At 40.0% G+C, this 22012-nt stretch overlaps 1 protein-coding gene and 1 pseudogene across 4 annotated transcripts in view; one reads left to right on the top strand and one right to left on the bottom strand.

Moving 5' to 3' along the window:
• The first annotated feature begins 1254 nt into the window (after positions 1-1254).
• Positions 1255-22012, top strand: part of ZNF451 (zinc finger protein 451) — a 35422-nt gene continuing 14664 nt past the window's right edge. For 2 of the 4 annotated variants that reach the window (XM_089531009.1, XM_089531011.1), the window contains exons 1-9: positions 1546-1614; positions 1710-1804; positions 7250-7336; positions 10195-10269; positions 13071-13196; positions 16948-17059; positions 19819-19969; positions 20462-20588; positions 21124-21277. In XM_089531009.1, coding sequence (XP_089387135.1) covers positions 7253-7336; positions 10195-10269; positions 13071-13196; positions 16948-17059; positions 19819-19969; positions 20462-20588; positions 21124-21277 — 829 coding nt within the window. In that variant the 5' untranslated portion in view covers positions 1546-1614; positions 1710-1804; positions 7250-7252. Of the gene's footprint in view, positions 1336-1545; positions 1615-1709; positions 1805-7249; positions 7337-10194; positions 10270-13070; positions 13197-16947; positions 17060-17251; positions 17345-19818; positions 19970-20461; positions 20589-21123; positions 21278-22012 lie in introns of those variants that run through there. The other 2 variants (XM_089531010.1, XM_089531012.1) reach the window with 2 other exon arrangements.
• Positions 17328-18326, bottom strand: LOC149311411 (borealin-2-like; annotated as a pseudogene).

Genomic DNA, 22012 nt, shown 5'->3' with positions numbered 1-22012 from the left:
TACTTGCCCTCCTTTGGACACATGGCTCCAGTTTCTCAATGTCCTTTTTGAATTGTGGTGCCCAGAACTGGACACAATATTCCAGGTGGGGCCTGACCAAAGCAGAATAGAGCGGCACTATAACTTCCCTTGATCTAGACACTATACTTTTATTGATGCAGCCTAGAATTGCATTGGCCTTTTTAGTATATATTATAGTATAGCATTTTATAGTATTGGTTTTATATAGTATTTATTATAGTATCATATCTTAACTGCTGGCTTTATGTGTTTTGTTTTTACTTGTGATTATTATTATTATTATTACTACGTTTACTTATATCCTGCCTTCCTCCCAGTACAGGGACTGAAGGGAGAAGCGAGAAATAAATAAAATATAATAATAATAATAATAATAATAATAATAATAATAGGAGATGGGAGGGATTATACCAGGAGGCTGGTGATTTATAGTTTTCTGTCAAAAGTCAGTCATTAATCAGAGTGGAGACTACAGTCAAGAAATCAGGAGGCTAAGGTCCAAAAGAGACTGCAGAAACAATCTAGTCTGAGACCACTTTTAACTGCCCTGCCTCAGTGCTAGGGAATCTTGGGAATTGTAGTTTACTGTGGCACTAGAGCTCTCTGACAGATAAGGCCAGATGTTCTTAGAAATTCCCTAGCATTTAGCCATGGCAGTTAAAGGGATCTCAAACTGTATTATTTCTGCAATGAGCTTTGGACCTCAGGTTGCATCTACACTCTAGAATAATAATAGCAATAACAATACTATAGATTGGTGGAGACTGCAGTCAATACAGCAGATGGAGACTAAAGGTGCATCTACACTTTAGAAATAATAATAATAGTGATAATAATAATAATGTCTTGATTATAGAAAGAGGAAGGGAGGAGGCTGGTGATTTATAGTTTTCTGTGGAAAGGTCATTTATTAGTCAAAGTGGAGACTGCAGTGCATCTGCTGCACTGTAGAAATAATTATAATTATTATTATCATCATCATCATAATTGTGTCTTTATTATAATTATAATTATTATTATTTCTACAGTGCAGATGCCCCCTTAGTCTCCCTCTGATGCCTTGACTGCAGTCTCCACACTGATTAATGGATGACCTTCCCACAGAAAACTATAAATCCCAGCCTCCTCCTGGCACAGTCCCCCTCCCCTCCCGCTTTCTCTCCTCAGGCCACATTTTCTGCCTTTTTTCTCCCTAAAAAGGGCGGGAAAGTTTGAAAGGTAACCAGGGTTTTCATGGCCTTGTTGCTGAGGGGAACCTAACCCTGGCCCTGTAGGAGTCGTGGTGATCCACCAACCCAGAGCCTGCTGTCCCCTGTAAGTATAGGGTCACATAGCATGGAACAGTGGGTCTCTTCCCCCCCCCCCCCCCCCCCGTCAGCTCAGTTTGGGAAAGCGCATAGGTCAAAAGAGGGCCGTTAAACTACACTTCCCGGCAGGCCTTGGGCGAGCGCGACGCGACGCGACGCAGAGGTTGGGAAGCAGAGGAAAGGGCGCGCGCGGGAAAGGGAGGGAGGCGGTCACGTGGGACGGTGGTCACGTGGGAGGGTTTAGGTGGTGGAGGGCTGGGCCTTGGAGGCTGGGGCTGCGCTTAAGGCAAGAAGGGAGCCTGGCTGGGGAGGGAAAGGCGTGGGCTTCTCTTGGGCCCCTTGCTCCCATGTTTATTTGTCTTCCTCTCTTGCTTCTCTTAGGGTTGGAGACACCTTTCCCAGGATTCCACCGCCCTTGAGGCCATCACAGCAACGCCCCTTCCTTGTTTCTTGGGCTGCCCTGAGCATCCTGAGAGGTAAGGCAGTGCTGCAGCACCTTTGGCCCCAGAACACACTCTGCAGAAATGATCCCATCTGAGCCCCCTTTAACTCCCCAGGCTCAGTGCTAGGGGACTCTGCCTTAGCCTGGCACCAGAGATCATCATCATCATCATCATCATCATCATCATCATCATCATCATCATAAAAAATGTTTTTTCTTGTATGCCGCCTCTCCCGCAGGATAGAAACACAATATAAAATGCAACGTACCAATTAAAATGCATCCCATTCATATAATTAATCTGTTATTATTATTATTATTATTTCTTTTTATGGGTTGATCACTGTTTTCATGATTGGGGGAGGGTTGGGGTTTTGGGGTTTTTAAAATGTAATTTTTAATTGTTTGAGGTTTTATTTATACTGTTGGAATCCGCTTTGATTCCTTTGTGAAAAAGCAGAATGCAAATAATAAGAATAATAAGAATTATTATTATTATTCTCTCCCTCCCAATCTTACTACAATAAAATATCAATGAAACAGTCAAGATTATGATGGAAAGTGTATATATATAAAATAGAGCAATCTGATGCATCTAAGTCTACCAAAAGCTTATGCTCCCAGCTTCTCTCTCTCCCAGTGAGGCTCAAATGCTGGGGGATTCTGGGAAGTGTCGTTTTGTGAGGCATTTATCCTTCTCTGTCAGAGAGAGCTCTGGTGCCCCAATAAACTACAAATCCCCTACCATTGAGCCAGGACAGTTAAAGCGGTCTCAAACTGGGATTTATTCTGCAGTGTGTTTTGGACCTCAGAGACTCACTGGATGAGAGAGGAGCTTTGGCAGACTTTGAGACTGTTTTCTCAGTTGCATCTATGCCAGATGATTTTTTGGAGGTCGTACATTCCTGATATTCAAAGGCAGTTAACTCTGGAAATCCAGCCTGCAAATTTCTTAGCACCTTTCAGACTCACTGAAAGAAAGAAGTTGGTAGCATAAGCTTTGGTAGGCTTGGTCTACTTCCTCCATCCATCTACAGCAGATGCTTTTTTGGAGCAAGGACTCCGAATATTCAAAAGAGTAGCCATGTTAGTCTGGAAAATCAGTGTGCAAGGGGATCTTACAGCACCTGTGAGCCTCACTGGAAGGGAGAAGTGGTAGCATGATCTTTGGTAGTCTTGAGTCTGCTTCCACAGATGCTTTTTGGAAGCAAGGACTTCTAATATTCAAAGGCATAGCCATGTTAGTATGGAAAATCAGTCAGCAAAGGGATGTTGTAGCATATTTGATCCTTGTTGGTAGCTGGAGCTTTGGTAGACTTCAGTCTGCTTCCTTGGGTACATCAGATTGCTTTTTTGGAGCAAGGACTCCTAATTTTCAAAGGCATAGCCATGTTAGTTTGGAAAATGAGTATGCAAAGGGATCTTGCAGCACCTTTGAACCTCATGGAAAGTGAGAAGTTGGTACCATGAGCTTTTGTAGGCTTCCTCTGATGCATGTTTGGAGGGGAGAACCCAGAGACAAACCTACAGTATATAAGCCATTTGTGTGTGTGAATGTCAATTCAAATTCAAAAGCTTGTATTTTGCATATTTATAGTGTTTTAACTTGGACTGCTTTAGATTTGTAAGCTGCCTTGAGTCCCCTATACTGGGAGGAAGGTGGGGTATAAATAAACATATTGTTGATGATGATGATGTATTGGAGATGAGGTGGCCATAGTTAAAAATGTACTTGCCACTTCTTCTCAATGCATGCAAGGTTTTGAATTTGAATTGACCTTCTCATACACAGATGGCTTACCTAGGTCTGTTTCCAGACCCTCCACTACTCTGCCCGATGCATCTGAGGAAGTAAACTCAAGTCTAGCAAAGTTCATGCTATCAACTTCTCTCTTTCAGTTAGTTTTAGAGGTGCTACAAGAACCCTTTGTGCACTATTATAAATAAGGAAAGGATGTGCAGGTTGGCTCTCCTTTCTCCCAAAAGCTTGGGACCAGTCAGTGTGGATTTCAGATGTTTCTTTGGATTTTGACATATTTGCATCATGACATAAAGATGCATCATCTTGGAGATGGGACCCAAGTCTAAACATCAGTGTGCAAAGGGATCTTGTAGCACCCTTGAGAAGCTGATAGCATGACCTCTTATAGACTTGAGGCAGCTTCTTCAGATGCAAGAGGATGCAGGCTCATATCTCTGAAAGCTCATGCTACCAATTTCTCTCTTTCAGTTAGTTTCAAAGGTGCTACAAGATCCCTTGGCATACTTTCTTAGATTGTTAGCATAACATATGAAAAGGACAGGACGGTTGCTGGGTGACCATGGGCAGATCACACACTCAGCCCCACAAAATCCTGTCGCCACAAGTCATGAATGACTTTAAGGCACACAACAACAACAACATATTGGATTGTTCATTATCTGCAAACTGAACTAATAAAATCATATATTTTGAGTTTAAAGATTCATTACACACATGTATTCTCAGAACATTTATGAATTCATGCATGTGTCAGGAGACCATACTTGATCATTACAAGACCTAGCCGTGGTAGTCTGGAAAATCTATCTGCAAAGGAATCTCACAGCACCTTTGAGACTAACTGAAGAGAGAAGATGGGAGCATGAGCTTTCCTAAACATGAGCCTCCTTCCTCATATGTATGTGGTAGAGTGGAAACTCCAGACCACATCATTTCTCCTGCAGCCTTCTGCCCCAACAACCTTTGACCATTGTTAAACTGAAACCTATCACCTCACACCACAAAGCTTTGCATTCCTATGGGTGGTCCCATACACAGACTGCTATATAGGTCTGTCTCTGGGCTTTCCACTCGATCCCATGCTTCTGAAGATGTAGGCTCAAGTCTACAAAAGCTAGCATGCCTATGTTTTTGAAGTCTAAACATGATATTCATTTATGTTTTGTATACACGTACATGCAAGCCTGAAGGTAATTTTATAGGCACTGTTTTTATTAATTTTGTACATGAAACAAAGTTTGCGTATATCAGAAAGCAAAGGTTGTTGCTGTCTCAGCCACCTGTGAAAAATGTTTTGGATTTTGGAATATTTTGGAATTCCAGATAAGGAAGGGTCAACCATATTTACCCAGAGCACTCCTTTTTTTATTTTATCACTCCTACTCTTTGAAACTTTCTGCTTCCTTAGCAGAGCTTGCCCAGAGTCAGCATAGTGTGACCTGTTTACACCTGATGTTTTAAAATTCAGATCTAGTGAACTATAATGGTACGTCTTGCTTTGGTAATGTTTGAGCTAATATTTGGTAGTATTGGAGCCCTTGTGCAAATCTACTTTTATAGAATGAATGAGGAATATTCACTTCCATCCATGTCAAATATAATATAGCATGAAAGTTTGCATAATCTGTCACTAAGAAACCTGCACTAAATAAAGGGTTCATTTTACATCTTCCCTCTTTAGGGCCTATTTGGTAATAATCCCTAAATTCTTAGAATCATGGAGTTGGAAAGCAAGGGCCATCTAGTCCCACCCTTTGCCAAGCAGGACTGCCAGACCGAAGCACTCCTGTAACATGCCCATCCAACCTCTACTTAACAGTACCCTCAGTTAACATTACTGGTCCTTTGGGCAAAGAACCGTGTAGTGGTTCAAGTTTTCTATAGTAGCAACCTAACAGACAAGTGCAAGTGAAGATGTTAGTGAATCTGATTATTATAATGTGTTTTCTTTATTGCACTGAAGCATTATGTGCAAAACTACAATGCATTTGTTGTGCATTGTTATAAAGTAGCTTACACTTTGTTATCCTAACATCCATATATTGCTGTGTTCAGGATACAAGTTACAGGTATAAAACTAAAACTGTATAATATCAAGCATTTTAAATGCTTATTTTGTTTGTTTTTGTAATACCTATATCTCATTTTGTATCCCAAGACAGTGATGTTATTGATAAAATAGTTTTAAACCAGTAGGGAATAATTTAAATAGTCTAAAAGCATTTTAAATAATTAATTATTATTTTATTATTATTTTATTTTATTATATCCCGCCCTTTTCACAATACAAGGACTCAAGGCAAATTAAATAATTTAAGGCAAATTAAAAAAAGTTTAAAACTCTGTACTAGTGAATAACTAGGCAAAATCATCTGACTATAAAAACAAACAAAATAATAAAATAAATAAATAAATATAACAAAACAAAAAACAGCTTCATTTATATACCGCTTCATACTGAACTAGTAGTGTCTAAGTGGTTTACTGTAAGCTAATTGCCCCCAACAAGCTGGGTACTCATTTTCGTGACCTTGGAAGGATGCAATCTTGAGTCAAGTTTGAGCCCTGGCTAGTATTGAACTTGCAACCTTATGGTTTTGAGTGAGTCACTGCAGTACAGGCATTTAACCCTGCACCACCAGGGCTCTTTGATGCAAATTTATGTTTTAACTTTGTGCCAGAATGGCACCAGTCTAGCCTCTTTTAAGAGGAGAGTAGTTGCTAACCAAGGAGCCACAGCAGAGAAGGCCCTCTTTAATGTCCTCACACAGTGTGTTGCCACATTAGTGAGTCCTTCCCCAAAACCTCAATCCTTAGGCAGTATGTGGAGAGAGGTTTTGCTTCATGGGGCAAGGTCCCAGACTCTTGAAGGGTTTTAAATATAATCACCAGCATCATGAAATCAGATTGGAACATGTTGGCAGCTGTAGCATTTAGAACTGGTGTCATGGTTTCTATAAGAGGCCCCTGTTAGCTGTGTAGTTTTGATGTGTTACTGTAACTGCAAAGAGCTCATAGCAGTAGCGTAATGGGGCAGTTACTGGTGGACAGTAACTGGCCAAGTTATGTTGCTAGTACCTATTTCATTTGTATGGGAGAACTATATAGCACTAATCATTATTATTATTATTATTAACCTTTATTTATGAAGCGCTGTAAATTTACACAGCGCTGTACATACAATCTTTTAGTTAGACGATTCCCTGCCCTCGGGCTTACAATCTAAAAAGACATGACACAGAAGGAGAAGGGAGTGGTGGAGGGAAAGGGTAAGAGGTCCAGCAGTTCCTCTCTACCTCCAAGGCCTGGACCAAGGCAGATGGACTGGAGGGAGGGCTTGGCTTCAAAATGGATGGTTAATCATTTTCCAGGGAAAATACATACTCTCAAGTAGGATAATGCATATTCAGTACATAGCAATACAGGAAATGGTTCAATAAACAGGCACCACAAAAACATCAAATAGTAAGAGACAATTATGCAATGCCTGGGAACGCTTCTCTGAACAGGATGGTTTTCAACTCCGTTTTGAAGCTGGTAAAAGAAGTGATGGCTCTTGCTTGTGGGGGAAGAAGGTTCCAGGAGTGAGGGGCAGCGAGTGAAAAGGGGCGAATCCGGGATGGGGCAGAGGATGGATAAAATGGTTATAAAGTGGGTATAATTGCTACATTATTGTGCAAGTAAAACTAAACAAGTTATTGTTTTTCTTTTTTCCAGATAATGGAGTATCTTGTATCTTCTAAGAACACCGAGAATACTGCTTCTCAGGAGGAAGACAGTGAAGAAGACATTGAGTTTGTTGGTGTATGTACATATCTTGCATTTAAAATTTATAAGGGTAATTATCTTTTCCCCACACAGCATGCTTGAATGGCTGAATGCCTATCATTTTGGAAGAAAAGTAGACTATTCTGAAAATAAGGACATACTTCTGACATGTGTGAGGACAAGTCATGGAGGAGTAAATATGTTGGTAAATTTTAGAGATTATTAAGCTTTTGAGAGCACATTTTCATGTTCAGACAAAAAATTATTTTAAAAAGCAACTGGGAAAAGGTGAATTTCTTAAAATTCATGTACCCTTCATGTCGTATTGTAATATCATAGAAAGAACCAAATGTCTCATTACAGCATACAGATAGTGTAATTTTAAAATAATCTTCCTATCCTTTTCTCCCCAAAAGTTTCCCCTGGGGTATATGTTCTTTTCTGGTCTTATAAAGATATAACCATAATAAGGATTTTGGATTTGTTTCATGGTCCTCACAGCTTCCTTTGTACTTTGTATTTTTTAAAAAGCAAGCTCATTAATATAATGATGTGGTTGCATGAGAGAGTGAAAGTTGGCCAGCATCATACATGATACTGTTACAAATTCTTCTGTGATTGATTAAAAATTCCAGGTTGACTGTTGTAGAGTAAACATGTGGGAAGGCTAACAAAAATGAACCAAGCAATTAATCCCCTTCTTTTTTGTTAGCTCATGAATTTGGTGAACTGGTTTGCCAGATACCAATAATGTGCAAGATTATGGAAAATGCTAATTTTAGTTTGTGGGAGACCTGGAGGATGTTACCCATGCTGCTCCATATAAATTTTGGTATAAATGATAACCCTTAATGACCCCTAGATGAACTCTAATAGCCTGTCCACCATTGCCAGCAAGGCATGAGGACATGTACACACACCCCTGAGGGGTACCCACATCATCATATCTAAGGAGTCGCATAAGAGGATTATCATATGACCAGGAAGAGCAAATATTTGCCTTGCCTGAGGTTCTTGCCCCCTCCCCAGGGTCTGTTGTCTGAGCAGCTTAAGACCACTAAGACAATCAGACAAGGACATCCAGGTGAAAAGAAAGTAATTAAACACCTTTGATCTCAACATCAAGCACCTTTGCCAGAAGCAAGATTTTGCCTATAAATACTCCCAGATTTGCCTCTTCATGGGGCCAGTCTGGATTTCAGGGGGAAGCTATGTCCCTTTGAATCCTGGCTCCTGGCCAGTCATTCCATGGCTGAGCCTCATGCCATCCTGATCATATTCCATTTGGATTCCTGGAGGTAGTCTACATTCTGGTACGTATCACCCCAGTGATGCCTAAAATCCTATTCCATGCTAACCTATGCTTTTCCTGAGCTTTGTATGTGTGTGTGTATGCTAGTGAATCGTATGTGTTTTTCCCCTTATAAATAAATTGGTTATTAATTCTAGAAGTCTGTCTCAGCTCTATTTATTGGAATCCCCTGGTCTACTCCGTATACATATCGGGAGACAATTCTGCAAAGGCCGTCGTAGCAGGCCCTCCTCTTGCAATTTGAGCTAAACTACAATAACAAAATTCCCCTGAACGGACCCTTGGCTACAGAGGCAATGGTTGTTGATGCATTATTTTAGTCACATATGATATTTGATGTATCATTGGAATCTGATGCTGAAGGCTTGTAGTCAGGTTAATTCCCTCCTCAATCTATGAGCCCTTTAAGTATCTAAACTGTAGTGTATCAGTAGCTAAAATGTTTTAAACATCTTTTCTCAGCCTTGCCTAGGCTCTTGTTTAACCCCCCTTCTCAATCTCTATATTCTGTCCTTTGTCATGGCCTTCCAAACATTAGCCTGAAAATCTGTGCTTACTGAACAGATAGTGGTGAACAGGTCTTGCTTACTAAAATTGTCATGATCTCTACACGTTCAGTGGGAAATGAGAAGGAGGCTTAACAGGACGGAACAGATGCTATAGCATGCCAATGGCTTGTCATTTCCCCTTGAATTTTTTTTTTCTATATTTATCTGGACTGGCACATCTCTATCTGTAATTAGTGTTTGCAGACTTTTAAAAAATCACAACAGAACATACTACATCAGCAAAATTAATTGGTAACATGCCATCCTCTGAGTCCCAAACAAATAGATGAATGAACTGTGGACAACAAGGAGGTGGCCACCTTGCAAGGCTGTTTATGGGTTTATATGCAGTATGTTTGGCTATACAAACTAAACTAATGCCTAAATTTTATTTTAGTGTATTTAATAAATATACTGGGGAGCTGTGTCTGATCAGTAATCTTTCATTATAGTAAGAACATAGAATACTGAATTGGCAGTTCTGAGGTCCTGCTGTCTTCTTTTGCTGAGGGAACAGTCAGTTTTCTTGGGACTATAGAGGAGAAGTAAAGCATCATCTGGCCTTGTAAACACAAGCTGGAGGGCAACTGGATGGTGTTTTATATTATTTTAATCTGCACCTTTTCTGTACTTCTCATAGACTTCATTCCCAATCACTTTCCTCCCCACTGAGTGACTGCTTGCTCCTTAATTGATTGGGAATCCAGTCATATTGAGCTAACTAGTTTGTGGCATTCCCCTGCTGCCTTCTTTTAAAGAAAGAAGCAGACTGTTAAAGAAAGCCCATAGGATTAGCCAAGTAGGACATTATTGCTTGAACATAGACCGGTCTCTCATGTCAAAAATATGCACATTAGTAGCCTCTGAGGAGAGAGGATCGTTCATGGAAATGGTGCAGTTTCATCAGTACAATACTTGAATTCAACCAGAATGATTTCTAAAGACTGTCTGTGAATGTACAATTTGTTGGGTTTCTTAGGCCATGTTATTTTTGCAGGCGTGCCTTAAAGGTAAATGTTTGTTCACTTTCCTAGGAAACTGTATTGAGACCTATCTTGGACTGCATTGACCTTAGTAGTGGCGAGGAAGATTGTAGCAGCTCTTCTAATGTAAGTGTTTCCTGATCACAGTTGGAGAATAGATTGGAAGTCCTTATGCACTGATTGGGAGACAATACAGAAATATCGTATAAAGGTAGATAGAGGGAACACATTCTGCAGAGCAGATGTGAACAACTTTTCGAGGTATGGGGACCATTTATTAAAAACATGGAATGACTAAACAGTCATTTCTTTTATTTTTTTAAGCCCTTAAATTGTTTTAGGGGAATTACATGTAAATGACAAATTGTTCCCCCTCCCAAAGGTTTCTGGGAGTGTGATTTGTCAATTTAGAGGCAGGAGTAAAGGTGTTCACAAGGGCTGTAGAAAGAGCTGGGGTCTGCACTGTGGGGCCAAATGTCTCCCATGGCTCACACTGACCACGTCTGTTTTAAAGAGTCATATATGTTCTTCCTGTGTTACACATTAACTTTAAATAGTATCTAAATTGTAGCTGCAGATCCTAAGAAATCTAAGAATAAAATCCACACAGTTAGCAGTTTGGGTTTCCTGTACTTAACATATTCTGTGTGAATCTTTGCTCTACCTTATGAATGAGATCCCCTCCAAATTATCCACCGTTATTGCTGAATTGAATTCTGTTGATGAGAACTATATTACAGGAGGAAGAAATGACAATGACACAAGTGTTAATGTGATATTTCAAATCTGTCCTGCTACCTAGCTGTCTTTGTTTATCTGTCAGTCATTCAATCAGTCAGTCAGTCAAAGTATTTCCAAAGGGAGTTCAGTTCATGGGAAGTGAGTAAAACCGTTTCTGCAAGTGGTAATGAGTTCAGCATTTGAAGAGATTCTGAATGACAGTGTCATCAATCTTGGGGAGGATTTGAAGTATCTTCAGCTGAACATAACAGACAATCCCTTTCTGACCTTCCTGCTCATAGTGATGCATACATGAATATTATCTGTGGAACATACATGAACGCTAGAAACATAGCTCCACTCTTTCCACAGACTTAACCCTAAATAGAGCTTATAAATCAATACTAAGGCGCTCTTCAGACTGGCCATTAAGGGCGGCCTGGGGGCAGAGTTGAGGCGTTGCATCCAGATAGTGCATGTCCTGACTCCGCCCCCAGTGCACCATAATGATGTGCACTACTCTGCACGGCATCGTGATACGTCTCCGGCGCTGCGTCCATACGACATAGCACTGAAGGAGCACCGCATAGCCACAACAATGCAGCTATGGCATCCTTTAGAGAGCGCAAAAAGCCGCTTTTTGCAGCAGCTTTTTGCGCCCTCAAAAGGCTGGATTGGGGCCACGGTGTGCGGTTGTGGTGGGAGGTCTGTCGAGCCCCTATCTTACGCTGTTAAGGTCTCAATCAAACAAGTAAGTAATAATAATAATAATAATAGTAATAATAGTAATAGATTTTATTTCTTTCCTGCCTCTTCTTAAGTTGGGGTACAACATATTAAAATACAAAGCACAATTTAAAAAACACATAAAACCAATAAATGGCTGCACAACATTGTTCTCTTCCATTGTTCCACAAATAGCTAGGCAAGGGAACATCTTCAGTATTGTCGTATTATGCACCACATAAATGGCTGCACAACATAGCACTGCTATCATTCCTTCTACATCTATAAAGCACTAGAGCTTGAAGGAAAATAGTTAAAATACAGTACTATAAAACCATTAAAATATACTCATATAATACATTCTTTAAAATATACCAATTAAAAAGTAATGGTTTCAAATTGATTTAGTAGGCCTGTTGGAAGAGGCATGTCTTTGATGCTGTTTTAAAAACAGTCCGTGTTTTCAGCTGTTGTATCTCTTCTGGTAGGTCATTACACAGTCGAGGCAGCAGATGAAAAAGTCCTTTGAGAAACAGTTGCCGGTCTAATCCTGGCTGGTTGGAGCAAACATTTCCCAGAGGAGCTGAGTGTACAGGGCAGATTGTATGGGAGAAGGCGATCCTGTAGGTACATCTGGTGACGGTTTTTCAGTCAGGACCCTCTCTCTTAAATGTGTATATTATCAAACGATCCAGTTCCATTTGTATTTTACCATTCTTCTTATTATTAACATTTATTTGTAGAGCGCTATAAAGTTTGCACAGCGCTTTAAATAGTAAGGGTCAAAAAAAGTAAAGAAAAAAAACCTGCCAAGCCGCATACAATCTAAAACAAATTACATTATTAAAATATCTCTAAAATAATACTAATTAGAATACAATAAAAGCAAAGTAAGCAGCAGCTTCTGACTGTCAAGTCCCTAACTCTTAACAGCAAAGTAAGTATGGTGTCATCTGCCTCCCAACAGATCATAAACAATTATTTGTGATGTAAGAGAAAGTTGCCATCTGGCTAGGTTAAAACTTCACATAGTTCTGAGGCTGAAGTGAGATGACTGGGCAGGTAATGGGATGAGGAAAGGGTAGATAATGGAGGCCAGTAGAGTAGGTGAAAAAAATTTTGCAACTTGATCTTTATATCATAGGATCAGGCTCTTGTCCTTTGTCTGAACCAACCAAGTATGCAGTGCCTTTAAAAAGAAACAAGCTTCATAGCTAGTTTAGCTGAGTCCTTAAATAGTTGGTTATTGGAATAGAGACCTGAGCTCTGACATTGTTAACCAACAAATATCTTAAATATTTGATAGTCTGCTGTTTTGGTGGTTATTTCCTTCGGTTTCTCCCTCTGCCACCTCCCATAGAGGTATGCAATGAATGAATAAGTGGGACTCTTCTCGCCCCCCCCCCCCCCTTTGCAAATTTTGTGTTTGTCTGGCAGTTTCTGTTGGCTTGTAATTTCAAAGTACTACTCTTCATTCGTAGGGGTATGTTAAACGCAAAGATCACATTGATTATCAGAAGGAAAAGGTTGCTTCAACTCTAGATCGCCTAGCACGTCATGTAGAGGTAGAGAAACAACTTAAAGAAGAGAAAAATAAAGCATTCAAGGTATGACGATTTACCACATACACATGTGGAACAAATATTATAGAATGATATTTTTTCTTTAATTTTGTAGATTTAAAAAGTGGTTTTAAAACTAAATGGCATATGTTTAGTGTGTTTGGCAATTTCATTTTGTAATGTTCATTGATCCTCTAAAAAAGTCATGCAGTGGTAGTGTCCATTCCAGCATTTAGGCTCTTTCTAATCAGCAGGAGTCTCTCAGTTCTTCCTTGGGCTCTTCATGCAGTCAGCATCCCATTAGCATTTCGAAGTACTACTCTTTTTTGGAATATAGCTTTCCTCAACTCAGTATAATCCTATGTGTTCATCTGGCTTGGGAAGGTGCAAGTTTTAGTCAGTCACATCTAGAAAGCTCTGGGCTTGAGAAGATAAACATTATAAAGTTTTTTCTCTCAGCTTGTTCTCTTCCATTGTTCCACAAATAGCTAGGCAAGGGAACATCTTCAGTATTGTCATATTATGCACCACATAAATTGCTGCACAACATAACACTGCTTCTTTCATTCCTTCTACATCTATAAAGCACTAGAGCTTGAAGAAAAATGTACCGTATATACTCGACTATAAGTCGACCTCATATATAAGTCGAGGGCAAGTTTCAGGGCCAAAAATAAGGATTTTGCTATGACCTGTGGATAGGTCAAGGGTAAAATTTAGAGGCACATAGCAAAGGATCTAAAGGAAGAAGCAAAGCAAAACAATGTCAAAGAACATACAAAAGTCCAGCAAACAACTCTTTGTGCTTACTACTCTTAAGGCTGGGTGAATGAGAGAGTAGAGGGGGTCGGTGCTTCACATATTATACTCCTGATTTTCACCAGGGGATGGTTCCTTCTTTTAAATAAGAGTTAAGATACACTACTTACATTGACCCGTGGATAAGTCGACTCAGGTTTTTGGGGTCCATTTTGTGATCTAAATTTCTAGACTTATACATGAGTATATACAGTAGCTACGTTAAGGAATATATAATTGATTCTGTGTTGAGGTAAAACTATTTTTGGTTTTGCTCTCAATCATTGTTTTCATTGTAATTACTGATAAATATAACAGGTCCAGAGGTTACACAAACATCCTAGGCCAGTGGTGGTGAACCTATGCCTACGTGCCAGAGGGGGCACTCAGAGCCCTCTCTGTGGGCATGCACATCGTTGCCCCAGCACAGAGCGTAATGGTGAATTTGGCAAGTATTAACTTGGCCGAGTTGCATTTACTCCCTAACGACATTGCTCTTCAGAACTGTTGGAGACGACCGGCCATTGCTGCTTCTGTTCTTTCTCCTCCTCCTTCCTCCTCAGTTTTCCTTCCTGCTCATTTGAAATTCTCCACTGCACACCCTGATTGGCTGACTGGGCCACATGAGACAGGAAAGCTGATGTCACTGTGCCTGCCATCAGCCAAGGATGTATGCCCAGTTCTAACCACACTTTCTTTCTATTTCCACATAGCTCCTGTGCTCTCCAGGGCACCTGTTGTTTTGGCCCCTCTGGCTTTCCATTCTCAGCCCTGCTCGCCATTTCCAGAAATATCTCAGTAGCATGTATTGGGTATATGTGCATCCCAAAATACAGAAAGGGGTTATCCTTATAAAATAGTACAGGCCTTAAAAGGGAAACTGATTGAAACGCTTTATGTTTCAAGTATCCAGATGTTGGCCTTTGTGCCCAAAGAGGACATTGCTTCAATGACAGTTTTAACTGCATCATTGAAGCAGTTCCTTACTCCTGGCAAAGATGGGGAACAGGCCTAAAATCCAGCTGCAAAGCAAGAAATAAAACATAATGGTGTTGAGTCACGAAAAGGCAAGAAAGAAGAGCAATAGTTTGCAAAGACATAGCCTATTAGTCTGGAATATCAGTATACAAAGGGATCTTGTAGCACTTTTGAGACTAAGGCTGCATCTGTACTGCAGAAATAATCCAGTTTGAGACTGCTTTAACTGCCATGGCTTAATGCTGTAAAATTCTGGGAATTGTAGTTTTGTGAATCGTTTAGCCTTCCCTGTCAGAGAGCTGTGGTGCCACAACAAACTACAATTTCTAAAATCCCAGATCATTGATCCATGGGAGTTAAAGTGGTGTCAAACTAGATTATTTATCCAGTACAAATCCAGCCTAAGTGAAAGAAAGAAGCTGGTAGCATAAGCTTTCAGAGATGATCTACTTCCTCAGATGCAACACAATAGTTTGATTAGAATAAATCAAACTGCTGTTACAAAGGTAACAGTTTGCTTCTAGGGGCTTACTTTTCAGAAAGCTGTAGATCAGTGTTTTTCAGGTTGCTGTGGTGCAATGGAAATTTTGTTTACTTATATATAAAGAATCAATACTAAATTTTGTTCCATTGACTACAAGTGTTTCTTTTCAGGAAACTGTACAGACCTGCATGGGTCTGGGGCTACCAGTTTGAATAGAGCTAGTGTAGTCACCTTGTTCATTCCCAGACCCCCAGTGCAAAGGTCTTAAGTTCTTAAAATGAAAGTACCAGTTTCTGAGAAACTGGAGTGTGTCCAAAGGAGTGCGACTAAAATGGTGAAGGGTCTGGAAGCATGCCCTGTGAGGAACAACTTAGGGAGCTGGGGATGTTTAGCCTGGAGAAGAGAAGGTTAAGAGGTGATATGATAGCCCTATTTAAATACTTGAAGGGGTGTCATTGAAGAGAAAGCAAGCTTGTTTTCTGCTGCTCCAGAGACTAGGACCCGGAGCAATGGATGCAAGCTACAGGAAAAGAGATTCCACTCAACATTAGGAGGAACTTCCTGACAGTGAGGGCTGTTTGACAGTGGAACAAACTCCCTCGGAGTGCAGTGGTGTCACCTTCCTTAGAGGTCTTTAAATAGAGGCTGGATGGCCATCTGTCAGGGATGCTTTGATTTAGATTTCCTGCATGGCAGGAGGTTGGACTGGATGGCCCTTGCGTTCTCTTCCAACTCTATGGTTCTATGATTCTGCAGCTATTATAATTACAGCTAAAGTAGGCCTTTGGTATCTGCTGGGGTTTGGATCTAGGATTCCCTGTAGATACCAAAATCTATAGATGTTCAAGTCACATTAAATCCAATGGATAGTTTAAATTATTATATAAACTGGCAAAATCAAGGTTTGCTTTTTTATTTTTATTTTTTAATTTTGTGTTTTTGTAGATTCCCAAGTCTTGAATAACCAAAAATAAGTACAGCAAAAAAAAAGCATAAACAAATAGTAGATGGTCATTCCAAGAGGCCTGGATAGAGTCATTTGGAGTGATTGAATACAATGGGAAAGCATTATGTATTCTGTGTAATGAAAGTGTTGTGTGTGTCAGACCACACTTTGACACCAACCACAAAAGTGGTGCCAAACTTTATAAAACTGAAAGAAAAGAGTTTCTTGAAGGGAAATTGGGAAAATATTCCCAGTATCTTAGTTTTTGCTATCTTTTTAGAACAAGTCATCTGTCATCTACCAGTTTCCAAATTTCATTGTGCATAGAAAAACATGGTAAGCCCCCTCTCTGATGGGGATGATACCAAAATGGCCATGTTGTCTGGGAGTAATTACCTTTTTCATGATTTCCCAAACAAGGATAAAATTATTCAATGCATCTCTGAGATGCCACTTAACAGAAATACTGTTAAAGATCAAGTCCACTGCATGGCAAGTGATTTTAGTCATTTAGCAGTTTTCATTCAGCATGACTAATTTCCATTGGGAAAAATACTAACAGCTTCTGTTCTAATCACTGGGACTATTAGGAAAAAATGGATTCCCAACATGCCCATGGACTGCAAGAGTTGGAATTTATCCAGGGGCACAGTGACACAGAAGCAGCAAGATTGTGTGTGAACCAGTGGCTAAAAATGCCAGGTAATATATTGGTGTATTCATTTTATCATACAAAGAATGAGAAGAGAGTCCTTCTAAAGAAGTAGTTGTTCTTCCTTAGTTAACCTCTTCTTCCAGCTAACAGCTATCCTTTTTATTTATATCCTGTCTTATCCCCAGGCAGGTACTCAAGGCAACATACAAAAAGGCGGAGAGTACAATAAAATACATACAAAATAAAGATTAAAACAGTATTAAATAACAGAATTTCATACTAGCCATCAAGCATACATTGTGAATGGTGCCATACCTACCCATCAGCCACAGGTATGTTGACAAAGGGGGCAGATCTTTCATGGAGCACCTAGGAGCCCCATAGAGTTGCAGCCTGAGTCTTCTCTGAAGCAGAAACACGTTGAGAGAATGCCCTGTATGGAGCCCCTTTTAGAGCCCAGTTAGGTGTGCTTAGAGGCAGATACTGACACATACAGAGGCAGATCACTCAATACTTTGTGCCATTGGAGAGCAGCATGCAGAAGCAGACCTGGATACATTGCTCTTTGTTTGCCCTTTATAACAGAAGTCAAAGAAGCCAAAGAATTGGTTTTAAATCCCATACCTTCTCAGACATTTTCTTAGCCTGTGTTCCATTTTCATCTTTCTTGTTTTTGTATTCCACAATGGTGGTGACCTTCACCTGTTTGATGTTTGGCCCCACTAGTGTGGGGTTTGACAGTCTCCTGACACAGCAGTCATTTGCCTCTAGGTTGGCAGCAATTGCAGCAGAAGCTGCTTCCTCCTCTTTCAGATTGATCTTTCTTCCAGAGGTGTGAAGAGAACAAGCATGGAGAAAACAGAAATGCTTCTCTTTAAAGAGGCGCTTAGCTCAGAGGCACAGCATATGCTTGTCATGTGTATGAACAATATTTAGGATTTATATTTCACTCTTGAGTGTTCGTAACATCTTAAATGAAGAGCAATACCTCCAACTAATGAAGTTGGATAGCAGAGCTGGAAGGATTTTCTCTCTGGGTATAAATTTTACAGCTGTCCAGATGTAAGATGAGTTTCTTTACGGTTTTTTTATTTTCAGATATATTTGTAAGACTACTTTTTGTACTGACAAGCAACAGTTGAAAATAAACCAAAGCATAACAGAAACAGAAATCAAATCAGAAACATTAAAATATAAATGGGACTTACTGTAATCTTAAGTTTCCCTGTTTTGTTTGCTGACATACTTTTTGTTGCTGGTGGGAGGAAGTGTGACTTTCTAAGCTTACTCATCGTAGACATCAGCACTAAACATCCCCCCTCTCTCGAGGCTGGCTTAGGGATGTCACTATCAGTATGTAGGATAGCTGAGTGGCCCTTTCCAAGACAGTAGTTGCTGTGGTTTGCCTAATTCAGCATTTCCAAAGCTGTGCCAAGGTGCCCTGGAGCATCTTAAAAATGTCAAAAGGGTGCCATGTTAAAATTGCTTGCCATCTCTAGCTTTCACCTTCTTTTGGCTTGAAATAGCACAGGCAAATGTCTTCCTCCTTTTCCCATTTTTTCTAGCCTGTCATTGTGAGGTTGGACAGTAGAAATCTTACACAACTGTAAATGTATGCACTATATAAGCCTGCCTCATATGTAGCCTTCTGTGGGTTGGTAGTGAAGTTGTTACCCTAAATGTATGATACTAGTAGAGCCTCCACCAGTATTTGTAATCTAGCTTTCATTTGTTAGGGGAATACTTTACTTGGCATTGTGAGGGGGGTAACATATGCAGGAACAGGACATAACTGATAGAGAGTTTCGAGGACTGCACGAATCTTTATTGGGAGAAATATAGAACATGCATACTAGATAAACTCTCATGCAGCATACAAAGCTAACTAAATGTACACAATTGGAAGGGGATAGTGGAGGTTGAGGGTTGGAAAAGAGGGCATATATACTAGTCTTGAAGAATAGGTTCATTATTAGATTGTTAGGAAAAAGATGTGATGCTTAACATCAGTAACCAGTAGGAAAAGACTTCATTACAGATGGATTTAGTCAAAGGAAGGCATGGTCCAGAGTTTCTAAGACGTGGCTGTTAGCAACAGGCTTTCTTAGAGATCCTTCATTCGTAGGTTCACTATAAGTAGATACCAACTTGACAGCACATAATGACAAACATGCTATCTTGAGAAGCTTAAGTCTTTTTCAACTCCAACAATTTTCCCCACACATAATCAATTCCTAAATATTAAGTTGTTTCGACCAAATTGCTTAGTAAATGGAAACGTCAGGTATTTCTTTTGGTCTGGGGAGCTGTAAAAAATTACTGAAAGGCTAAAGCAGTACTTCTCAAATAGTGGGGCGGGCCCCCCGGGGGGGGGCGCGAGGCTCAGGATACAGTGTTATGCAGAGGTGTACTTATAACAATTTTATAGACAAATGATAGTATTTACAGTCGCGCGGGGGGCGCGAAATGTTTTCTTCTTCCTGGGGGGGGGGGCATGACAGAAAATAATTGAGAAGCACTGGGCTAAAGGAATGGTGAACCATACAAGTTTGGGAACCCCTGGCCTAATTGTTAAATAGTTTAACAAGCCAGTGCATTATAGCACCCCAAGTATCTAGCAAAGAAACAGCATAATACAGATCACTTTAGAAATCTTTATATTTAATAGTGCATTATAAGAGATTGCCATGAAATAAATCACAGAATGGTATAAAAAATTTAGAGGATTGTTCAAAACAACAGTCCCCCTTTTTTGTGAAGTACGTATACACACTGTACACTACATATTTCTGTTTTCATATTCAAGGTCTGAAGCCAGGAACTGTAAACTCAGGAAGAAGACCATTACCTCAGAAATCAGATAAAATGTCGTCTAATAGTAAATCTATTTTATGCCCCATAATGCACTGCAACAGAACATTTGACAATGGACATCTTCTCATGGGCCACCTTAAAAGGTAATTATTCTGTATAATCTGTGTCACTGGAGCATGTGAACTTGATTCATGCTGTCTTAAAAGGAATCTTAAGTAGGTCATGCACTGATCTGTAGAAATTTTTCATAAAATGGTCTTGGCAGTTTGGCAGTATATTCAGGATTCACATGTTCTGCATTTCAGCTAGGTTGTGTGATACAACATTAAAAGCCAGCTATGTGGTAGTGTTGATGCTGGTGAGTGTGGTTTTTGTTTTTAAAGTTGGTTGTAATCAGAAGTGTAATATAATACTTTAGTAAAGCACCTGGTGAAGCAGGCTGTTGCCCATAAAAACATATACCACACAAGATTTTTTTTTCTTTTTGTGGCAACTGATTAGCACAGTCACATCTGTGGAGTTTTTTGTAAAGTACTTTATATATCATGATGCCATTGCATCATAGTGGAAAGGGTGTTATTTAATGTTGTTATTGTTATTATTGTTGTAAGTAACATCGTTGTCATTTTTTTTAGGTTTGATCATTCACCATGTGATCCAGCAATTACACTACATGGACCTCCCACCAATGCCTTTGCTTGTATAATCTGTGCTAGAAGATTTCCCACCTCTCAAGAATATAGTGATCACCTTTTCTCTAAGGCAAGGCTTTTAGGATAGATATGACTAAATACAGTGTTCCCTCCCCCCCCCCCCCCCCTTTATATAAAATGTTTTCATGGAACCATTTGTATGTAGATATCTTTAAATTTCCATGTTTAAAGTTAGGTTTCACATTGGTTCCTTTTAGTTCGCCTACTATATGAGAAGAACCACAAATCTATGCATGCACGTTCCTTTACATGCATCTTATTTGATTTTGAAAATTACTTTGCTGTGTAGTAAAGGTGCAGTATGGACTTTGGATGATAGTAGAAGGATACATTTTCAGAAAGAATGTGGACAGCACTGTCAATGAAACTATCTAATTGCCTGTGTCTGCTTTGCTTGTTCTGTCTTACATACGAATATATGCACATGTCTTAAGTATAACTGAAGCAAACATTTTAAAAATTCTTTAGTTATGTGTTTAGTACAATTTTGGACATCTAACTGATCGCTGCATGCCTTAACAAATCTTGACTGTTTTAGAAAACAGAACTGCTGTTTTTGTTTCACCCACCCTCACCCCTTCCAGGCACATGAAAACGATGGCCACGAAAGGAATTATCCTGCTCAGCATATTCAGTGCTTTGCGTGTCCATGCTGTTTCCTCCTTTTCAGCATTAGAGATGAATGTCTGCAGCATATGTCTGGAAAGAACCATTTTTCCCAGGCTTTTAAACTGAATGGTATGTGATGTAAAAGTTAGCTGAAATCTTGTTGGGGATTAACATATGTGTTGAGCCAGCATGACAAAGTGATTTGAGTGTTGGATTACGACTCTGGAGACCATGGTTCGATTCTCAACCTGGCCATGAAACCCACTGGGTGACATTGGGCAGGTCCCACTCTCTCAGCCTCAGAAGATGTCAGTGGCAAACCTGCTCTGAACCTATCTTACCAAAGAAACCCCATGATAGGGTCACCATAAGTCGGAAATGACTTGAACGTACAGAACACATAAACACCATAGCTACCATGCTATGCAGTGAATCTCATCCCAATTCTCTCCCCCACTCCCCCACCCCAGTTCCCATTTAGCAGGAAGCAGCTGCTGCAGTCAGTAGGGGTCTGTTCACCTGTATATCAGGAAGTAGCTGGCTGATGTTCCCATCCCTTCCATGAGTGATCCTGGGTGCAACCATCAGAAGCAGGATCCCTTTGCACCCAAGATCTAGGTTACACATTTGAAACTGCCCAACGTGATTCTGGCCTTTATTTCAATGTGAGATGAATGAATACACTTGTCCCTCCACATGGCTTTGAGTTTTGCGGATTTGATTATTCATGGATTTTATTAATATGTTATCTCTAGGTCCTCCATCGTAACTCTGTGGTCAATTTTAACTAAAAGTTGCACTGAAGGACCTAGGGATTCCTAGAGAGAACACTCCACTAGGCATTTGTAGCTCCTCTAGCACAAT

Source organism: Sceloporus occidentalis, unplaced genomic scaffold (assembly GCF_023333645.1).
Source record: "Sceloporus occidentalis isolate IW3139 unplaced genomic scaffold, rSceOcc1.0.p SCAF_6, whole genome shotgun sequence".
Taxonomy (NCBI): Eukaryota; Metazoa; Chordata; class Lepidosauria; order Squamata; family Phrynosomatidae; genus Sceloporus; species Sceloporus occidentalis.
This window is presented reverse-complemented; position numbering and strand designations above follow the sequence as displayed.